Genomic DNA, 16433 nt, shown 5'->3' with positions numbered 1-16433 from the left:
TAAATGGGAGTACGGCATTGATTGCGCCCAGATCTCTGAACCTGCGGACAATGCACAATAGCCGACACATGACATTCAAGCACCGATGTCCTAAGCTTTCATTTCTTTGTAATCGGTACGCTTTGCCTGAAAAATCCGGTCAATTTTTCGTCGAACCATCGGCATGTGGATGACGTGACGATCATGCAGCGTCCTGAAAACCGGTCACATACCGGCCATGCCAGCAGTTCGTGGGCCGGCTACAAACCAAAACAATCTATAGTTATAGGCTCCGACTTACGGCAGGCTTTGCACATTATGTAAACTAATTTTAGGATTATGAGTAAAGTCTTAGAACACCAAAAATAAGACTATATGAGGTTGTGCGAGGCTCTAGGTGGGCCAAAAATCAGCCCTAGATCTCCCGACTAACTCCATAGGGAAAAATCTTATGTTGTGTCAACTTCCACCAACAACTACATATTTTGACTCATGCCATATGTTCATATGTAGTTGTACTTAAAAAAAACATAAGTATATGTTGATGAGGCCCATCGTACATGTTCGATTCTTCGAGGCAATGAACGCAAATTATCTCGTGTTTGAGCAACCTATCCTGATTTTCGATTGGCAAAGTAATTAACTGGTACACGACTTACTAGTCCAAGGTGGAGTTCCCTAATGGCATTCAATGTTTGTTGTACCAAATTTATTTGGTCGACCCGTTTTTTTTTTTTTTGTGTGTATTGTCGATTTTAAATAAATATACCCCGTTTGACAAATATTATTTGCCTCTTTATTATTTACAACAGAAAGTCTTCCTTTTGATTTTCCTTGCTTGTGTTTTCTTATATATGATGAATATTTTGTTCCACTTATCAGTCATCCCCATTCAACACCTAAGAGTCTTCTGGTTTGTCATTATTATAATTTCCCTTTCCTTTTGGTTTTGGTTTTGGTTTTAATTTCCATTTTCTCAGTTCATCACGCGACACGACTCTTTGTGTCACATTCTGTGTCCCCACCTCTAGGGGGAACTTCTGCGAGCTATGAAAGTGATGCCCATCATCAGTGACGTGCTCATCAACGGAAGCAAGAACCCAGAAAGACTGAGACGCATCTTAATATGAATCCCACAACACAGTGTCTCTGAGTGCAAGTGCCCTTTGCTTTGCCTCCCTTGTTGTCTAAAGCTGAGCTTCTTCGGAAAGAATACCAGTAGCGTCACTAGCTTGTGTTCCTACTCTGGTACTCACTGTCTGATATACAAGGGTAAGGTAAGCTCTCTGTCTCTCTCTATCTCTCTCTTTCTCTCGGTTGGTTTCATGTGGGAGAGAACTTTTCTCGCATTCCGAAACGTGCGCTCATTGGGTCTCAGATAGCTTTACGGCTTGATGATATCTATGTTCTGTTTTGAGCAGTTTATACATGTAAGCTGGCTTCATATCAAGCCACTTCCCACTGAGATTATGATTGGCAGTGATTCGCACTGATCGAATTCGTGTAAAACTACTTCTTAACCTTCCTGTTTTCGTGGTCTTGAATTGTGTTGTGAGTGTCACAAGCTTTACATGCATTCTTGCCATACTGATACACTGACTAAATTACAAATGACAGACACATAGCACATACTTATAATGCCTGTTAAAGAGAGTGATTTTGCATGCATGGGACACCAAATATATATGTGCTATATGACTTCATAAAGATATAATGGTATATTTTTTATGATTCTGTGCGATTCCAGTTTCTCGGACAGTCTCCAACAGTTGCAGTATGTTCGGATCGAACATAGACTACTAGGAGACCTTCGTTTTTGTCATATTCAGAATTGTGTCTCCATAGATCCGCAAAATGAACATTCCCGCCGAATTTCACGCTTTGCGTTTTTCTGGCAGGATTATGAGTGACGATAGGATGGAGGAAAGGCTTCTTGGTACAGAAGCAAAAGACACAAGTAGTCTGACAGGGAAGGTCTGGGTGGAATCAAGGAAAATATGGAGAGTTACCTTCCCTGCTATGTTGGCCAGAGTGACCTCTTTTGGAATCTTTGTAGTGACGCAAGCATTCATCGGGCACATTGGTGAGACAGAGCTTGCCGCTTATGCGCTCATTCAAATCATTGGCATACGATTTGCCAATGGAATAATAGTAAGCATTCGTCTCCTCTTTCTTCCATTAAAGTCTAAAGACATTATTTTGGGATCTATTGTTAAAGGACTCTACAAAATATTATGTTGGTACTTCCACACTGATAAGTTTCAGATGTGCTCTGGCAGCTTTTGTTAGAAATCGCCTGATGAATATGGACCGGTGTCAATCGCGTTTCCAAGAAACTATGCAAAATTTACAACTTTTTTCTGAACATTCTGCAAAATATGGAAAATGGGCGATTGAGAGAGGAGCTTGACTTGAATGTTGAATATTAGGTTGTAGCCATGTGAATCCACCAAATTTGAGAAGGCATCATCGGGAAAATTTGACTGAACTTTGTAAATGAACTTTTTGATCCTGCAGTTGGGCATGTCAAGCGCAACTGAAACATTATGTGGACAAGCATTTGGTGCAAAGCAATACCACATGTTAGGTATTTACTTGCAAAGATCTTGGATCATCAATCTGGTCACCGCGACCATCTTGGTACCGGTCTTTGTCTATGCCTCGTCCATTTTCAAGCTTCTCGGTGAAGAAGATGAAATAGCTGAAGACGCTGGGTACATTGCCCTGTGGTTCATCCCGATCATCTACTCCTTTGTGTTCAGCATGACCATCCAAAAGTTCTTGCAGTGCCAGCTCAAGAACACCATTGTAGGATGGCTCTCCGCCATCACATTTGCGATTCATGTCTTGTTGTCTTGGCTCTTTGTTTACGTACTTGATTGGGGAGTCCCTGGAGCAATGGGTGCGATGATAATATCGAATTGGTTAGTGGTGATTGGTGAGTTTGTGTATATGTTTGGAGGCTGGTGCGAAAGTACTTGGAAGGGGTTCACGTGGGCTGCATTCGCCGATTTATGGCCTGTCATAAAGCTTTCGGTATCCTCTGGCATTATGTTATGGTAAGACTTTCTTTTCATGCTCCTGAGGAATTCTGGGTGAATGAACACACACACACACACACACACACAACATATCACCAGTGAGAAATTATACAATTTAAATCCATCTCTGGGGAGTTGAATGATCAGATTGAAAAATAAAATTCCTCGTGATTTGTTGTCGTTAATGATGTGGTAAGGTTAGAACTGCCTTAATCACAATCCTAAGGTTTGTGTTCTGGTGAAAGTTCACACCAACAGAAACGCCATGACATAACTCTATTGTCTTTGCTGAAGCACATGCCAACAAGATTAGATACATTCAATGTTTATTCATGTCTTTTACGCGCTCTCCATTGGATTGATCCTAACTCTGATACCATTTTCTCTGTCCTTGATCAAAAAGCTTGGAGTTGTGGTACAATGCTGTCCTAGTCCTCTTGGCAGGATACATGGCAAATGCCGCTGTTGCAATATCTGCCTTCTCGATTTGGTATGATGGCATCGAATCAGGCATCTTTATCTTCTACTTTGATGTCAGTAGCCACAAAAGTGATGAACAGAATTGATTTTTCTTTTTCAGCCTCAACATCTCGGCTTGGGAGTTCATGATATGCCTCGGTTTCCTAACTGGAGCTAGGTATGGCTTATGATGAGCCTGTGCAAATTTTTGAGTTGCTCCATGCTTGCTTGACCCTATGTGACTCGATCCTTTCAATTCCTACAGCGTGAGGGTTTCCAATGAATTGGGGCGAGGAAATGCAAAAGCGGCGCTCTTCGCCATTAAAGTCATCTTGGGCACCTCAATTAGCATTGGAGTTGTCTTTTGGATCTTGTGCCTTGTTTTCGGTCGACAGATCGCCTACATATTCACAAGTGAGGAAGAAGTTGCGGAAGCTGTTTCAAGCCTCTCAGTTCTCCTTGCCTTCTCTATTTTACTCAACAGTGTTCAGCCAGTGCTCTCAGGTACGCAGTGGCTGTTCCGCTATCGTGACACGATGGTAAACTTATTTACAGATTCTTTCTTACTAACCCATCTGTTCATGCCTTGCAGGAGTGGCGGTAGGTTCCGGGAGACAAAGTATGGTTGCCTATGTTAACATAGGTTCCTATTACGTGATCGGAGTGCCTCTAGGAGTTGTGCTGGCGTATGTTGCCAAGTTGGAAGTACAGGTAAGAAGGCTTTTTTTCTTTAGAAACTTGATATTTAACCATCACTTTATATTGCATTTTAGGTTTGATGAGGCGACACTCCACTATCCGGAGAATAGTTGGCCAAGATAAGCTATTGCTTGGTTTCGGACACAGCTGAAACTCCTTTGTTTGATGCCCACAGGGTATATGGATAGGGATGATAATCGGAGTCGCAATTCAGACAGCGGTGCTCGGTTTTATTACTTATAGAACGAACTGGAACGAGCAGGTAAATGCAAATTTTGGACCATATCACTTACATGCCTTCACATTACATATGCTGCAGGAGTTATATTAGCTGGAAATAACAGCAAGATCTCAAGATTCTTTTTTTTTCTCCCTTCCGTAAAGATAGATTTTTGAAAGCCCATTACAAGTTGCTTTCATTTATAGGTGAACAAAGCGTCTGAACGGCTGAATAGGTGGTTCTTGAAAAGACCGGATGACAATGGCGAGAGCTCTACTACTGAACAGCTGAACGGATGAGGGAATACTGAAGAGCAAACGGTTTCACCCCGGTTTGGTTCTCAGATGCGAACAAGTTGTCTTGGTCATTTTTTCCCATTTTACCTCCTCTAATGACAGCCACAGATGCGTTGATCAAACCCCGCCCCAATTGACAAATCTTTCAAACCCCATTTGTCAGTGACTAGACAAAACATATTTGTTGAAGATGGAAAAACGTTCACAATTCAGCGACCTTCATCTGGTAGTTCTTGCTGTAACCATCTTTGCGCCAACTCAAAAGAAAGCACATATCGCGGGTCATAGTAATGATGTAAGAATGCTACAACTCATCCAACTGGCAAATGAATGTTTGCCAAATCCTAAAACACGGTTAACAGATTATAACGACCAAAGTAAACATCTCTCCAGCTTTGACAGAGGAGGTCGTCTAGAGGAGGTAGCAGCGGTGGCAGTCCAATATAAAACAATACGCCGGATCAATTGATTTGTTAGACAAAGGGAAGTTTCACATTTTCTCAAAATCGTACGGCAAGCACGGAAATTGTTTTGTGCGGAAGGCATTCTGGTACAGAGTAGGCGAAGAAGATACCGAACATTGCATGGGACAATTCAAAACTTTATACGTGATAGGCCGAAACCTCCAAGAACGGGGATGACACAGCCATCCTTCCATCTGAAAGACGCAACCTCAAACCACAACCAAAGAACAAACTCTAAAAAATCCTTTTCAATATCGCTCTTGTTTTATTGGCTACTAAGCAAGGAACCCGAAAAGATTGTCGATATCGCTCTCGCTTTATTGGCTGCTAACCAAGGAGCCCGAAAAGATTTGGGAAAGAGAGAGGTGAAAAACCATAGCCCAGTGAGTAGTACATGTCTCTTCCAAGTAGATCGAGCACCCACTTCACAAAACAATAACAAAACTCACTTATCTCAATTTCAGTATATAATACATATACAAAATAAGAACGAGTTATATATGCTTCAACATAACCATAGAAATATCATAAAACATTCGTTAAATCAATAATATTATGACAAACATCAATGGTTCAGTCCATTGATCAATCTTTACGACTCATATATTAATTGTCTATTTTATTTATTGGTCTCATCAAATAACACGCCATGGTCCATTTTATTAGCCAATCTCAAATCATATGTCAATGGACCATTCATTGACCAAACTTGCGCACAAATATCTAACCATGGTCATGACACAACGCCTTGTGACAAGGCGACCAGGATTCCTCCTTAACAAGGTCTCCACTAATTATAAGCCGGTGGCTCGGCCCACAAATGATATCCTAACTGGCCCACAAGTCCCTCAATGCGCTCACAACGATACTGAGCATCAATACCAAACCAACATCTTCCATAATACACGAAGCCAAATCTGGAAACCATTTCATAAATCACAATATGTTTCCCAAGGCATTTTAGAATCCATTTCACAAATCATAATATAACCTTTTGCAACACATTTCTTAAAAGGATTCTCAAACCATTCACAAATACCAAAACGTAGTAAATACCGATCTAAAATTTTATACAACAAATATGCTCTTTCATGACTCATAATATATCAAATTTTTATTGCTTTCAAGACATGACAAATTCATAGAAGAGATAATATCACTCACATAGGAATACCCAAAACCAACAACACGTAGCTAAATGAGCCAACCATCTCGTAATCCTTACAATGAAACGAAAATCAACGTCAAAATCGAATAAAACGCTACTCAGATACGAACGCTAAAACCATAACGAAACAACTCCTACGCGCTAACAAATCATACACTCAAAGTGACTATTAAAACCTAAACGCAACGCGAAATTCGCACGTGAAACTCTAAAATTTCACTCTAACTAAATGAATTTCATAAAACTTTCGATACGAGACTAACTTTGAAAACTACTCCGATTAGATGCACGAAGGGTGCGAGCACTTACCGGACGTTGCAATACGTAATTGAATCGGCTTGGCAAATAATCCGTGACAAGAACTCTCTTCTTTCTTCCTCCTTTTTTATTCTTCTTTCTTTCTTTCCTTTCTTTTCCCCTTTCCTCCTCTGTTTTCAGCCGTGCCTGCTCTCGCGTCCACTTTTCTCTGATATGCTGACTTTTCAACGCTTTTTCTTTTTATTTTTTCCTTAAAAATTCAAATATTACAATATATATCTCAGCTACAGATTACGACTTTAGCAGATTGTACGCAGGTAAGTCCCTGATGCTAGAAACATCCTCAGGAGAGAGCTCACGCTCCAGCCGCGCTCTTGTTAATTTGAAGACATCCTGACGAAAAAATATAGATGAAACTGAAGTGTTTGAAGATGTTTGAATTATACATAGAGGAAAGCTTCAACAGTATCTCATTATAGTTTATCTTGGGTAACCTATCTCATTAAATTCCATGTCGACGGATGCTTTGCTAGCCATTGGGCATCCATCATTTGAGAGGCTACGCAATAAAGATTACCGAAAGCCATTTCATCTTCTTTAAGCAGTTCTAAGAACCTGATGGCCAGCCGAAGAGGATGGCTTTCCCGATGGCTTTCCTGCAGGTGCAATGAAACTGTCAATCCTCTCTTTACAATAGCAAGAAATCAACAATCGTAATATATTAATGACATGATTCATCATATGAGAAAGTTAAATGCAACAAAAGTTCATGTGGTTAAACAACTCAAATTAGAGTTGGTAGGAAGTTTTAACTGAAGTATTTGTTTGCCTTAACTTAACAAGTTTTAGGACTCGATTGTCCTTTTTGTAAGTTTTAAGACTTAACGGTACTTTCGGGATAAATTTTAGTACTTTGGGTGCACATATCCCAATAACCATCCTTGCTCTTACCTTAGTTTAGGGTTTGACTTAGCGATGACCAAAGTGAGGCGGAAGTCAAGTGGATGAGACGTCGACTTACAAGGTGAATCACCGGCGAGGTGGCACAGCCAACGCGATTGAGGAGCAACGAGTAGGGAAAACCAGCACTAGCAAGGGACTTTTGGGCTTGCATGGACGCTCACAAGGACACCGGGAGACTCTGGAGCTTGTCGTGATGGTTAGGGAAACCGCAAGGGCTGCAGGGACAGCAGTGAAGGCTAAGAGGCTCGGCGAGGGGGCTCCAGGGCAGCGAGATCCATTGGTAGCTGATGGTGCTCCAGGAAACCTGCAAGGAAAGTATCGGGAAGGTTGGAAACTTGATTGAGATTCACAGCTGAGCGAGGGCAGAGATGCGGTGTCGGAGCTGGTCTGAAGCTCGCTTGCCGGGCTGAGATGGTAGCTGGCAAGAACTGCAGGGATGCGGCTAGGAGTTGACGGTGTAGTGGCGGTGCAGTAGCTCGCTGGGGCTGCTGTGGGCTAGCCAGGCTTAACTGTTTGGGTGTTGCCATAACTTGTCTCACTTAGCATCCGGTAACTTATTTTTCGACCACAATATTATAACTTCTAAAAAAAAAAATTAAATGTCATAACTGATGACTTAATTGTCATAACTTTTTAAGTATATGGTGACTTGATGGTTTGGACTAAATTGACATAACTTATATCACTCGAGTGCCATGACTTAGTTTTCAACTATTTGAATATCATAACTTTAAAAAAAAAAGGTTTACTTAAATTATCATAACTTTCAACTGATCACTTAAGTGTCGTGATTTTTTAATAGCGTTCACTCAAGTATCAAAAATCCGACGTGATATAGCACCTACAACGAATGTTTGCAAAAATTGTCGTGTCCTTTCCCTTGAAAAGATAGCGAAAAAACTACTTTATGATTTTGTGTGGATCTAGTTTCTCGGCCACTCTCCCACGGCTGCAGTGCGTTCAGACTATACAATGATTACTGGGCTGAGTATTAAGATCTTTCTTTTGTGTCATTCTATGAACTGTGTCTCTGTGTATCCGCAATATAAACATTCCCAGAGAATTTCACGCTTCGCGTTCTTCTGGCAGGATGGACGAAAGGCTTCTTGGTACGGAAGCAAAAGATAAAAGTAGTCTGACAGGGAAGGTGTGGGCGGAGTCATAGAAAATATGGAGAGTTACCTTCCCTGCTATGTTGGCCAGAGTGACTACTTTTGGAATCTTTGTAGTGACGCAAGCGTTCATCGGACACATTAGTGATACTGAGCTAGCTGCTTATGCGCTCATACAAATCATTGGCATGAGATTTGCCAACGGAATAATTGTAAGGATTAGTCTTCCCCCTTTTCAAGTTAATGTCTTACCAACATAATTTTTAGGACTGTTTTAGTTAACTGGCTCCACAATATATTGAGTTGCTAATTCCACACTGACCATTTCAGATGTGATCCGGCAGCTTCTGGTGGGAAATTCTGATAATGAGTGAATAGTCTGATCAATATGGATCTGTATCGATCATGTTTCCAAGAAACTATCAAATTTGCGCGTTATTTTTGCTGAACTTTCTGCAAATTATGGAATATGGGCAATCGAGAGAGGGGCTTGAATTGAATATTGAATATTAGGGTGTATAGGTTGTGTGAATCCACCAAATTTGACTAGGCATTATCGGGAAAATTTGACTGAACTTTGCAAATGAACGTTTTGATCCTGCAGTTGGGCATGTCAAGTGCAACCGAAACATTATGTGGGCAAGCGTTTGGTGCAAAGCAATACCACATGTTAGGCATTTACTTACAAAGATCTTGGATCATCAATCTGGTCACTGCGACCATCTTGGTCCCGGTCTTTGTCTATACCTCGTCCATTTTCAAGCTTCTCGGTGTAGAAGATGAAATAGCCGAAGCTGCTGGGTACATTGCCCTGTGGTTCATCCCGATCCTCTACTACTTTGTTTTCAACTTTACCATCCAAATGTTCTTGCAGAGCCAGCTTAAGAACAGCGTCATAGGATGGCTCTCCACCATCTCATTTGCAATTCATGTCTTCTTGTCTTGGCTCTTCGTGTACATACTTGATTGGGGAATCCTTGGAGCAATGAGTGCGATGATAATATCGAATTGGTTAGGGGTGATTGGTGAGTTTGTGTATGTGTTTGGAGGCTGGTGCGAAAGTACTTGGAAGGGGTTCACCTGGGCTGCATTCGCCGATTTATGGCCCGTCATGAAGCTTTCGGTATCCTCTGGCATTATGTTGTGGTAAGACTTTCTTTTCATTGAATTTCATTTATGCCCCTGAGAATTTCCTGGTGAATGAACTCGCATACGCAAAATATCACCAGCGAAAAATTACATAGTTTAAATCCGTTTCTCAGAGTTGAATGAGTGGATTGGGAAAAAAAATTTCTTCATGTCATTAATAATGCAGCAAGGCTAGAATTGCCTTAATCACGATCCTAAGGTTTGTGTTCTGGCGTCAGTTCACAACAACTGAAATACCACGGCACAACTCTATTGTCTTTGGTGAAGCACGATCCTTACTCTGACCATTTTGTTCATCCTTGATCGAAATAGCTTGGAGTTATGGTACAATAGTGTCCTAGTCCTCTTGGCAGGATACATGACAAATGCTGCTGTTGCAATATCTGCCATCAATTTGGTAAGTGGCCAAAAATGTGATGAACGGAATTGGTTTTCCTTTTTCAGCCTCAACATCTCGGCTTGGGAGCTCATGATGTGCCTCAGTTTCCTAACGGGAGCTAGGTATGGCCTATGATGAACCTGAGCAACTTTGAGTTGTTCTGTGCTTGCTTGACACTATGTGATTCGATCCTTTCAATTACTACAGTGTGAGGGTTTCCAATGAATTGGGGCGAGGAAATGCGAAAGCAGCAGTGTTCGCCATTAAAGTCATCTTGGGCACCTCAATTAGCATTGGAGTTGTCTTTTGGATCTTGTGCCTTGTTTTCGGCCGACAGATCGCCTACATATTCACAAGTGAGGAAGACATTGCGGAAGCTGTTTCAAGCCTCTCAGTTCTCCTTGCCTTCTCTATTTTACTCAACAGTGTTCAGCCAGTGCTCTCAGGTAAAGTAGTGGCTGTTCCACTACTCATGACGTGAATGGTAGAATTATTTACAGATTCGTCCTTGTTGACCCGTCCGTTCATCCCTTGCAGGTGTGGCAATAGGTTCCGGGACACAAAGTATGGTTGCCTATGTTAACATAGGTTCCTATTACGTGATCGGAGTGCCTCTAGGAGTTGTGCTTGCGTATGTCGCCAAGTTGGAAATTCAGGTAAGGAGGCCTGAATCTGCTCGTCTTTCGCTGGGAACTTGAGACTGGACTGTCATTTTGTGTTACTTTTTTGGTTTGATGGGGCAACACTTCACTATTCAGAGAATACTCAGCCAAGATAAGCCATTACTCGATTTCAGACTCTGCTGAAATTCTTTTGTGTGATGCCCACAGGGTATATGGATGGGGATGATAATCGGAGTCGCAACTCAGACAGCGGTGCTCGGTTTTATTACTTACAGAACGAACTGGGACAAGCAGGTAAATGCAACTTTTGAACCATATCAGTTACATGCCTTCACATGACATATGCTGCAAGAGTTGTATTAGCTGAAAATATCAGCAAGATCTCAAGATTCTTCTGTTTTAGTCTCACTTTCGTGATGAAAGAGTTTTAAAAGCCAATTACAAGATTGCTTTCATTTTATAGGTGAACAAAGCGTCGGAGCAGCTCCATAGGTGGTTCTTGAAAACATCCGAAGACAATGGTGAGAGCTCTACTACTGAACATCTGAACGGATAAGTGAAAACTGAAGGGCATACGGTTTCATCTCAGTTTAGGTTTGTGGATGAGGACAAGTTGCTCCGTTTTTCTCTCTTTTTTGGCCCGTATTATGACAGCCACAGATACGTTGATCCAACCCCTATCCGATTGATAAATCTTTCATGCTTCAGCGACCTTCTTCTAGTAGTTCTTGCTGTAACCATTTTTGCACCTACTCGAAAGAAAGCACATATTGCAGGTCAAAATTATGGTGTAAGAAAGCTTAACTCATCCAACGGCAATTGAAATACTGCTAAATGATATAAAAGATTTAACAAGCTATAAGGACCCAAAGGCAACATCGCTCTAGCTTTGACAGAGGAGGTAGCGGCGGTGGCAGTCCAATATGAAACGATACGCTGGATAACTTGATCTGATAGCAGGTCATTGCAATACGGGAATGCAATGAGTGGAAATTGGTGGAACCCGTGTTTATAAATCAATGTGCAACCTACTCGATGGCCAAAACAATCCGTCCACTCACTCGTCTCAAAAGTCAGCATATTGTTGCCCTCGTTGCCATATATTAAGGGCGTGAATGACGACCATTCTGTTTCAGAAATCAATTTTTTTTTTCTATTTCTGTTCCATCGATGAGTTTCTGAACAAAAATACGCATTTGATAATGACACAAAATTTCTATTCCCGAAATTAAAATTTGTTTGATAACGGCACAAAATTTCTCCCTCCCAGACGACCGGTGAGTGGGCGGCGAATGGCGGGTGGCATGGCTAGTGCGGAGGACGGCAGTAGGAGGCGAGCGATGGCCGACGGCAGGAGATGGGCGACGGCTGGCGGCAGGAGGCAGGCGGCAGGGGTAGGCAGGTGGCGGCAGCCCATGGCGGCGGACGGTAGGTGGGCGGCAATGGGTGGTAGGCGGTCAACCGGCTAGTAGTAAGAGCGAGCGATAAAAAGAATTTTTATTTCTCATTTTTGTTCCGGAAATAAAAAAGTATAAAATTTTTACTTTTCATTTTTGTTCCAAGCCTATTTTTTAAATCAAAATTTGTTTCAGATATAGAAGAATGAAATTGCGTTACAAAACGGATGTCTGTTCAAAAACTGTTCCCCAAAATAGAAAAATGAAAAAATAAAGAAATAGAATGGTTATCATTCGCAGCCTAAACAACGTAAGAAAACAGGAGAATGGGACAATCATAAATGCAAATAATCTGCTCAGATTTACCCGGAGTTTTAGCTTAAAACCTGTCGCGACCGAACTCCCGAGCCCTTTTTTTATCGAACATGCAAAAAAGGGGGGCTCGCCTGGTACGTGCTAAGTCTAGGTTTGGGACTTAACTCGGGCTCTCCCAAGCTCATACCATATCGCGACTTAGGGTTTAAGTTTCTTAACATGCAGGTGATTTATATCGAGGAGTCGCCACTAATCGATTTGGGGTGGGCCGATTAGAAACCCAAATAGGGTGATGGGAGAATCACCCTATTCCTGCGAACCAGAGATTAACTGAATTCGGGGACTTGGTTACACTAGTTGGATAACTAATGCCCTTTCGGTACCTTTTTACCCTGCTCATTTTTTGAAAACATTTGTCAGGCAATTTGGATTGATTTTAGGACCTTTCTCCTAACATGTGAGGTGATCAAGCGAGTGCATAATCAGAAACGATCAGCAGTCAAGAACACAACAATTCATGCAGCCTAAGGTTCTAACCTTAACTAAGTCAGATGACATTCAAAACACAACTCATGCGATTGTATTAAAAACATGCATAATAATACGGCGATAATAAAAATAACATGCAAAATATTAACGCGCAATCTCAGGCTTGTCTAATTTAAATAAGACAATAATATGCATAATAATACAGCAATAAATTAAAAACTTAGATATAACATAATTTAAAAAAAAATTTAATTTTTTTTTTCGAAAAGAAAAAAAACATAATAATACAGAAAAAAAAAATTTAAATTTTTTTAAATAAAATAAAATAATAATATAATATTAACCGGGTCGGGTCGGATCCGACCCGGGCGTTGACCCGGGTCGGATCTGCTGATCCGGGTCGGTCGGAATCGACCCGGCGTTGACCGGGTCGGATCACGATCCGGGTCGAATCCGACCCGACTCACTGCACCGCGGGGAGAGGGCGCCGGCTGGCTGAACTACCGACCACCGGATCGACCCAGGCAGCCGCCCCCTCAAATCGCCCGACTAGGATCGCCTTCGAGCCGTGCCACTCACTCCGAACCGCCGGGACCACCGTTCACGGCCGGCGATGGAACAAAACCAACCCGGTTGAGGCATTTCGTCGAACGCCCGGCGGGCGCGTGGAAAACGGGGATTCCGACCTCCTCCGGCGATCCGTCGACTCAGCCGGCTTGGGTTCGCTTCGAGACGGTGAGTGTGGGGCGGGACCGACGTCGGTATGGGCCGGGATTCGCGCAAACGGCCGGGCGCGAGTCCCGCCCAACCACGCCGAAAACAGGGGAAAACAGAGAGGCGGTTCTCGGCCGGGGGCTCACCGATTGGCGACGCTTCTGAGGGGCTTACGGCTGGTCTGGGGACGTCGACGACCACTGCTGGTTCTCTTTTGGCTCCGGCGTGACCTCTGTTTGCGCTCTCTCTCTCTCTCTCTCTTTTCTCTCTGTGTCTCTCCCTGCTCTGTTTTCTCTCAAAATGGCCGACCGGGGCTGCTTCCGGGGGTTGCCGGTCGGCTTGCTGGTGACGACGAGGCCGGCTGGGACCTGCAAGACCCTCCGAGGCTCCTCTCTCTTCTCGGTTTCTCTCTGATTCTCTCCGGCCTCTCTCGGACTCTCTCTCCGTTTCTCTCCAAATTGGCCGACCGTCTCTCTCTCTCTCTTTCTGTCTTTCATAGCCGCCGACGACGAGTCTGGGCCCGGCCGCATCGGCGTGACGATGGCCTGCACCAGCCTACGCCACCCCACGACTTTCGTGGCCATGGCAGGCCGGTGCAGAGCAGAGTAGAGCAGGGGGGTCCGATTCAGCGGGGCAGCAGAGGCGAACAGGGGGGGAGAGAGAGACTGGGAAAACAGGGAGGACAGGACTGGCAATTAATGCCAGTCCCGTCGGCGTGTTCTCTCGGCCTTCCTCTGGCCAGATAGCGACGGTGAGGAGCGGCGCCGCCGTGCGTCACGCTGCCGTCGGTGAGCAGAGGCGAACAGGGCAGCGAGAGCGACGGGGGAGAAGGAAGGAGAAGGGCTGGGCCGGGCCAGGCCCAGCTGCGGGGGGGAAAGAAGAAAAGAAAAGGAAAACGGGCCGGGCCCGGGGGAAAAGGGAAAAGAAAAGGGCCGGGTCGGGCCGGCCCCGACCCGGCCAGACTCGAATTTTTTTTTTTTTAAAACATTCTAATAGACCTTATTAATATAAAATGTGCCTAATTTCTATATGCAATGCATTTAAATAGAAATAATTTTTTGCTTAGGAATTAAGGACATTAATTCCTAAATTTTTGTGTAATTAATTTTGGGCAAATTAAAAATAGGTGTCAACAGCTGCCCCTCTTTGAAGGTGAGCTTGCAGAGGTTGCGCTCGTAGAAGTTACATTCAAAGATAAAATGACACCTAAATTTGGCCCATGCATGCTCAATGAATGCTATTTTTGGCGAGACTGGAGTCCCATTTTTATGATGCGATATAAGATGATGCATGCTAGAGCAAATGAAAACATACCTGGGGCTACTTACCTTGCCGAAGGGTAGAGTAATTCCAGATAGTTGATATTGTGTGTCGAGGACCCGAACCTGTCTTCGGTCGCCTTGACGAAAAAAATGGGTTGTCTAGGACCCGAACCTATCTTCGGTCGCCTTGACGGGGATTGCTTTTGTCTAGGACCCGAACCTTTCTTCGGTCGCCTTGACTGGGGGAAATCGCTTGCCTAGGACCCGAACCTTTCTTCTGTCCGCCTTGACTGGATTTCATTTGGTCTGCCTAGGACCCGAACCTTTCTTCTGGTCGCCTTGATCGATCGGATTTTGTTTGTCTAGGACCCGAACCTTTCTTCTGGTCAGCCTTGACTGGACTGGATTTTGTTTGTCAAAGTACCTGGGGGTCGTCGCCCGAGGGTTTGACGGTTTGCCTGGTGGATCCTAGCCAGCATGTCTTGAAAAGGCTCAAACGATGAGCACCTGGGGGTCCTCGCCCGAGGATTTGTTGGTTTGCCTGGTGGGTCTTCGCCAGCAGGTCTTGAAAAGGCTCAAACGATGAGCACCTGGGGGTCCTCGCCCGAGGATTTGATGGGAACATGGGGGTCAGTCACATGCTCAGGAGGGTGAACAACGGGGTCAATCCGATGTTCAGAGGGTGAACAACGGGGTCAATCCGATGTTCAGAGGGTGAACAACGGGGTCAATCCGATGTTCAGAGGGTGAACAAAGGGGTCAATCCGATGTTCAGAGGGTGAACAACGGGGTCAATCCGATGTTCAGAGGGGGGTACCATAACAATCATAGGTACCTGGATTTTTGGAACCGGCATGGGTAAAATGTACTTACCTGGGCACGTTCCTGCCTCTTAAGGGCGTGTCTCCTGTCAGACAAGTTTTTTTTGTGCAAAGACATACGTATTCATCGGAAAAATAGACAATTGAGGCTATTCTTGAATATCGTATGAAATATCTTGACCAGCTAGTCAAGATGCTTTTCTTTTTCAAAGAAACACCCCGTTTACCTTCTGGGTAGTTTGAAAAGAAATCTGATGAAATACCTGGGATTTCTTACCCGGAGGTTTGATGTATCATCTGCTGAATACCCGACCTTTTTCAGGGCATCTTTTTTGTGATGATAATGAGGGCTTCTCCAGTGCCCGAATTTTCATGTTCTATCACTGGGGATTAGAACTCTAAGCTGCAAAAGCATGCTGTGTCAATTCCACTTGGGGAGCGGAAGAAAATTTTTTGTGACATCTTTGGAGACGCTCCAAAGGTCATATGTTCTTTGAGTCTTTGAGGATATTTTACCTGTCAAAGAGGGTTAGCACAAACATGCATGCATTCATCAAGGATAGACAAGCTAGGCTATCCCAGAATGTGTATTTGAAAGTTCATGCATGATGATTTTGCCATATTT

General features: G+C 43.5%; 1 protein-coding gene and 1 pseudogene across 1 annotated transcript; both read left to right on the top strand.

Moving 5' to 3' along the window:
• The first annotated feature begins 941 nt into the window (after positions 1 to 941).
• On the top strand, positions 942 to 4923 carry LOC115663867 (protein DETOXIFICATION 24-like). The gene is made up of 9 exons (XM_030585846.2): positions 942 to 1256; positions 1878 to 2130; positions 2497 to 3038; positions 3424 to 3510; positions 3601 to 3657; positions 3745 to 3983; positions 4072 to 4190; positions 4354 to 4440; positions 4605 to 4923. The coding sequence occupies exons 2-9, from the start codon at positions 1882 to 1884 to the stop codon at positions 4695 to 4697; spliced, it is 1473 nt and encodes a 490-aa protein (XP_030441706.2). The 5' UTR covers positions 942 to 1256; positions 1878 to 1881; the 3' UTR covers positions 4698 to 4923.
• A 3699-nt stretch (positions 4924 to 8622) lies between these two features.
• LOC115667784 (protein DETOXIFICATION 20-like) lies at positions 8623 to 11526 on the top strand (annotated as a pseudogene).
• The last annotated feature ends 4907 nt before the right edge of the window (positions 11527 to 16433 follow it).

The sequence above is a fragment of the Syzygium oleosum genome, unplaced genomic scaffold, assembly GCF_021117445.2.
Source record: "Syzygium oleosum isolate NSW1041296 unplaced genomic scaffold, Sole_v2.1 Sole_v2.23, whole genome shotgun sequence".
NCBI classification, from domain to species: Eukaryota; Viridiplantae; Streptophyta; class Magnoliopsida; order Myrtales; family Myrtaceae; genus Syzygium; species Syzygium oleosum.
The sequence above is the reverse complement of the archived record's forward strand: the minus strand, read 5'-3'. Positions and strand labels throughout refer to the sequence as shown.

Coding starts and splice junctions, on each gene's coding strand:
- LOC115663867 (XM_030585846.2), top strand. CDS start 1,882: ATGAGTGACGATAGGATGGAGGAAAGGCTTCTTGGTACAGAAGCAAAA. Junction 3,039..3,423: donor TCCTCTGGCATTATGTTATG/GTAAGACTTTCT, acceptor TTGATCAAAAAG/CTTGGAGTTGTGGTACAATG. Junction 3,511..3,600: donor ATATCTGCCTTCTCGATTTG/GTATGATGGCAT, acceptor TTTCTTTTTCAG/CCTCAACATCTCGGCTTGGG.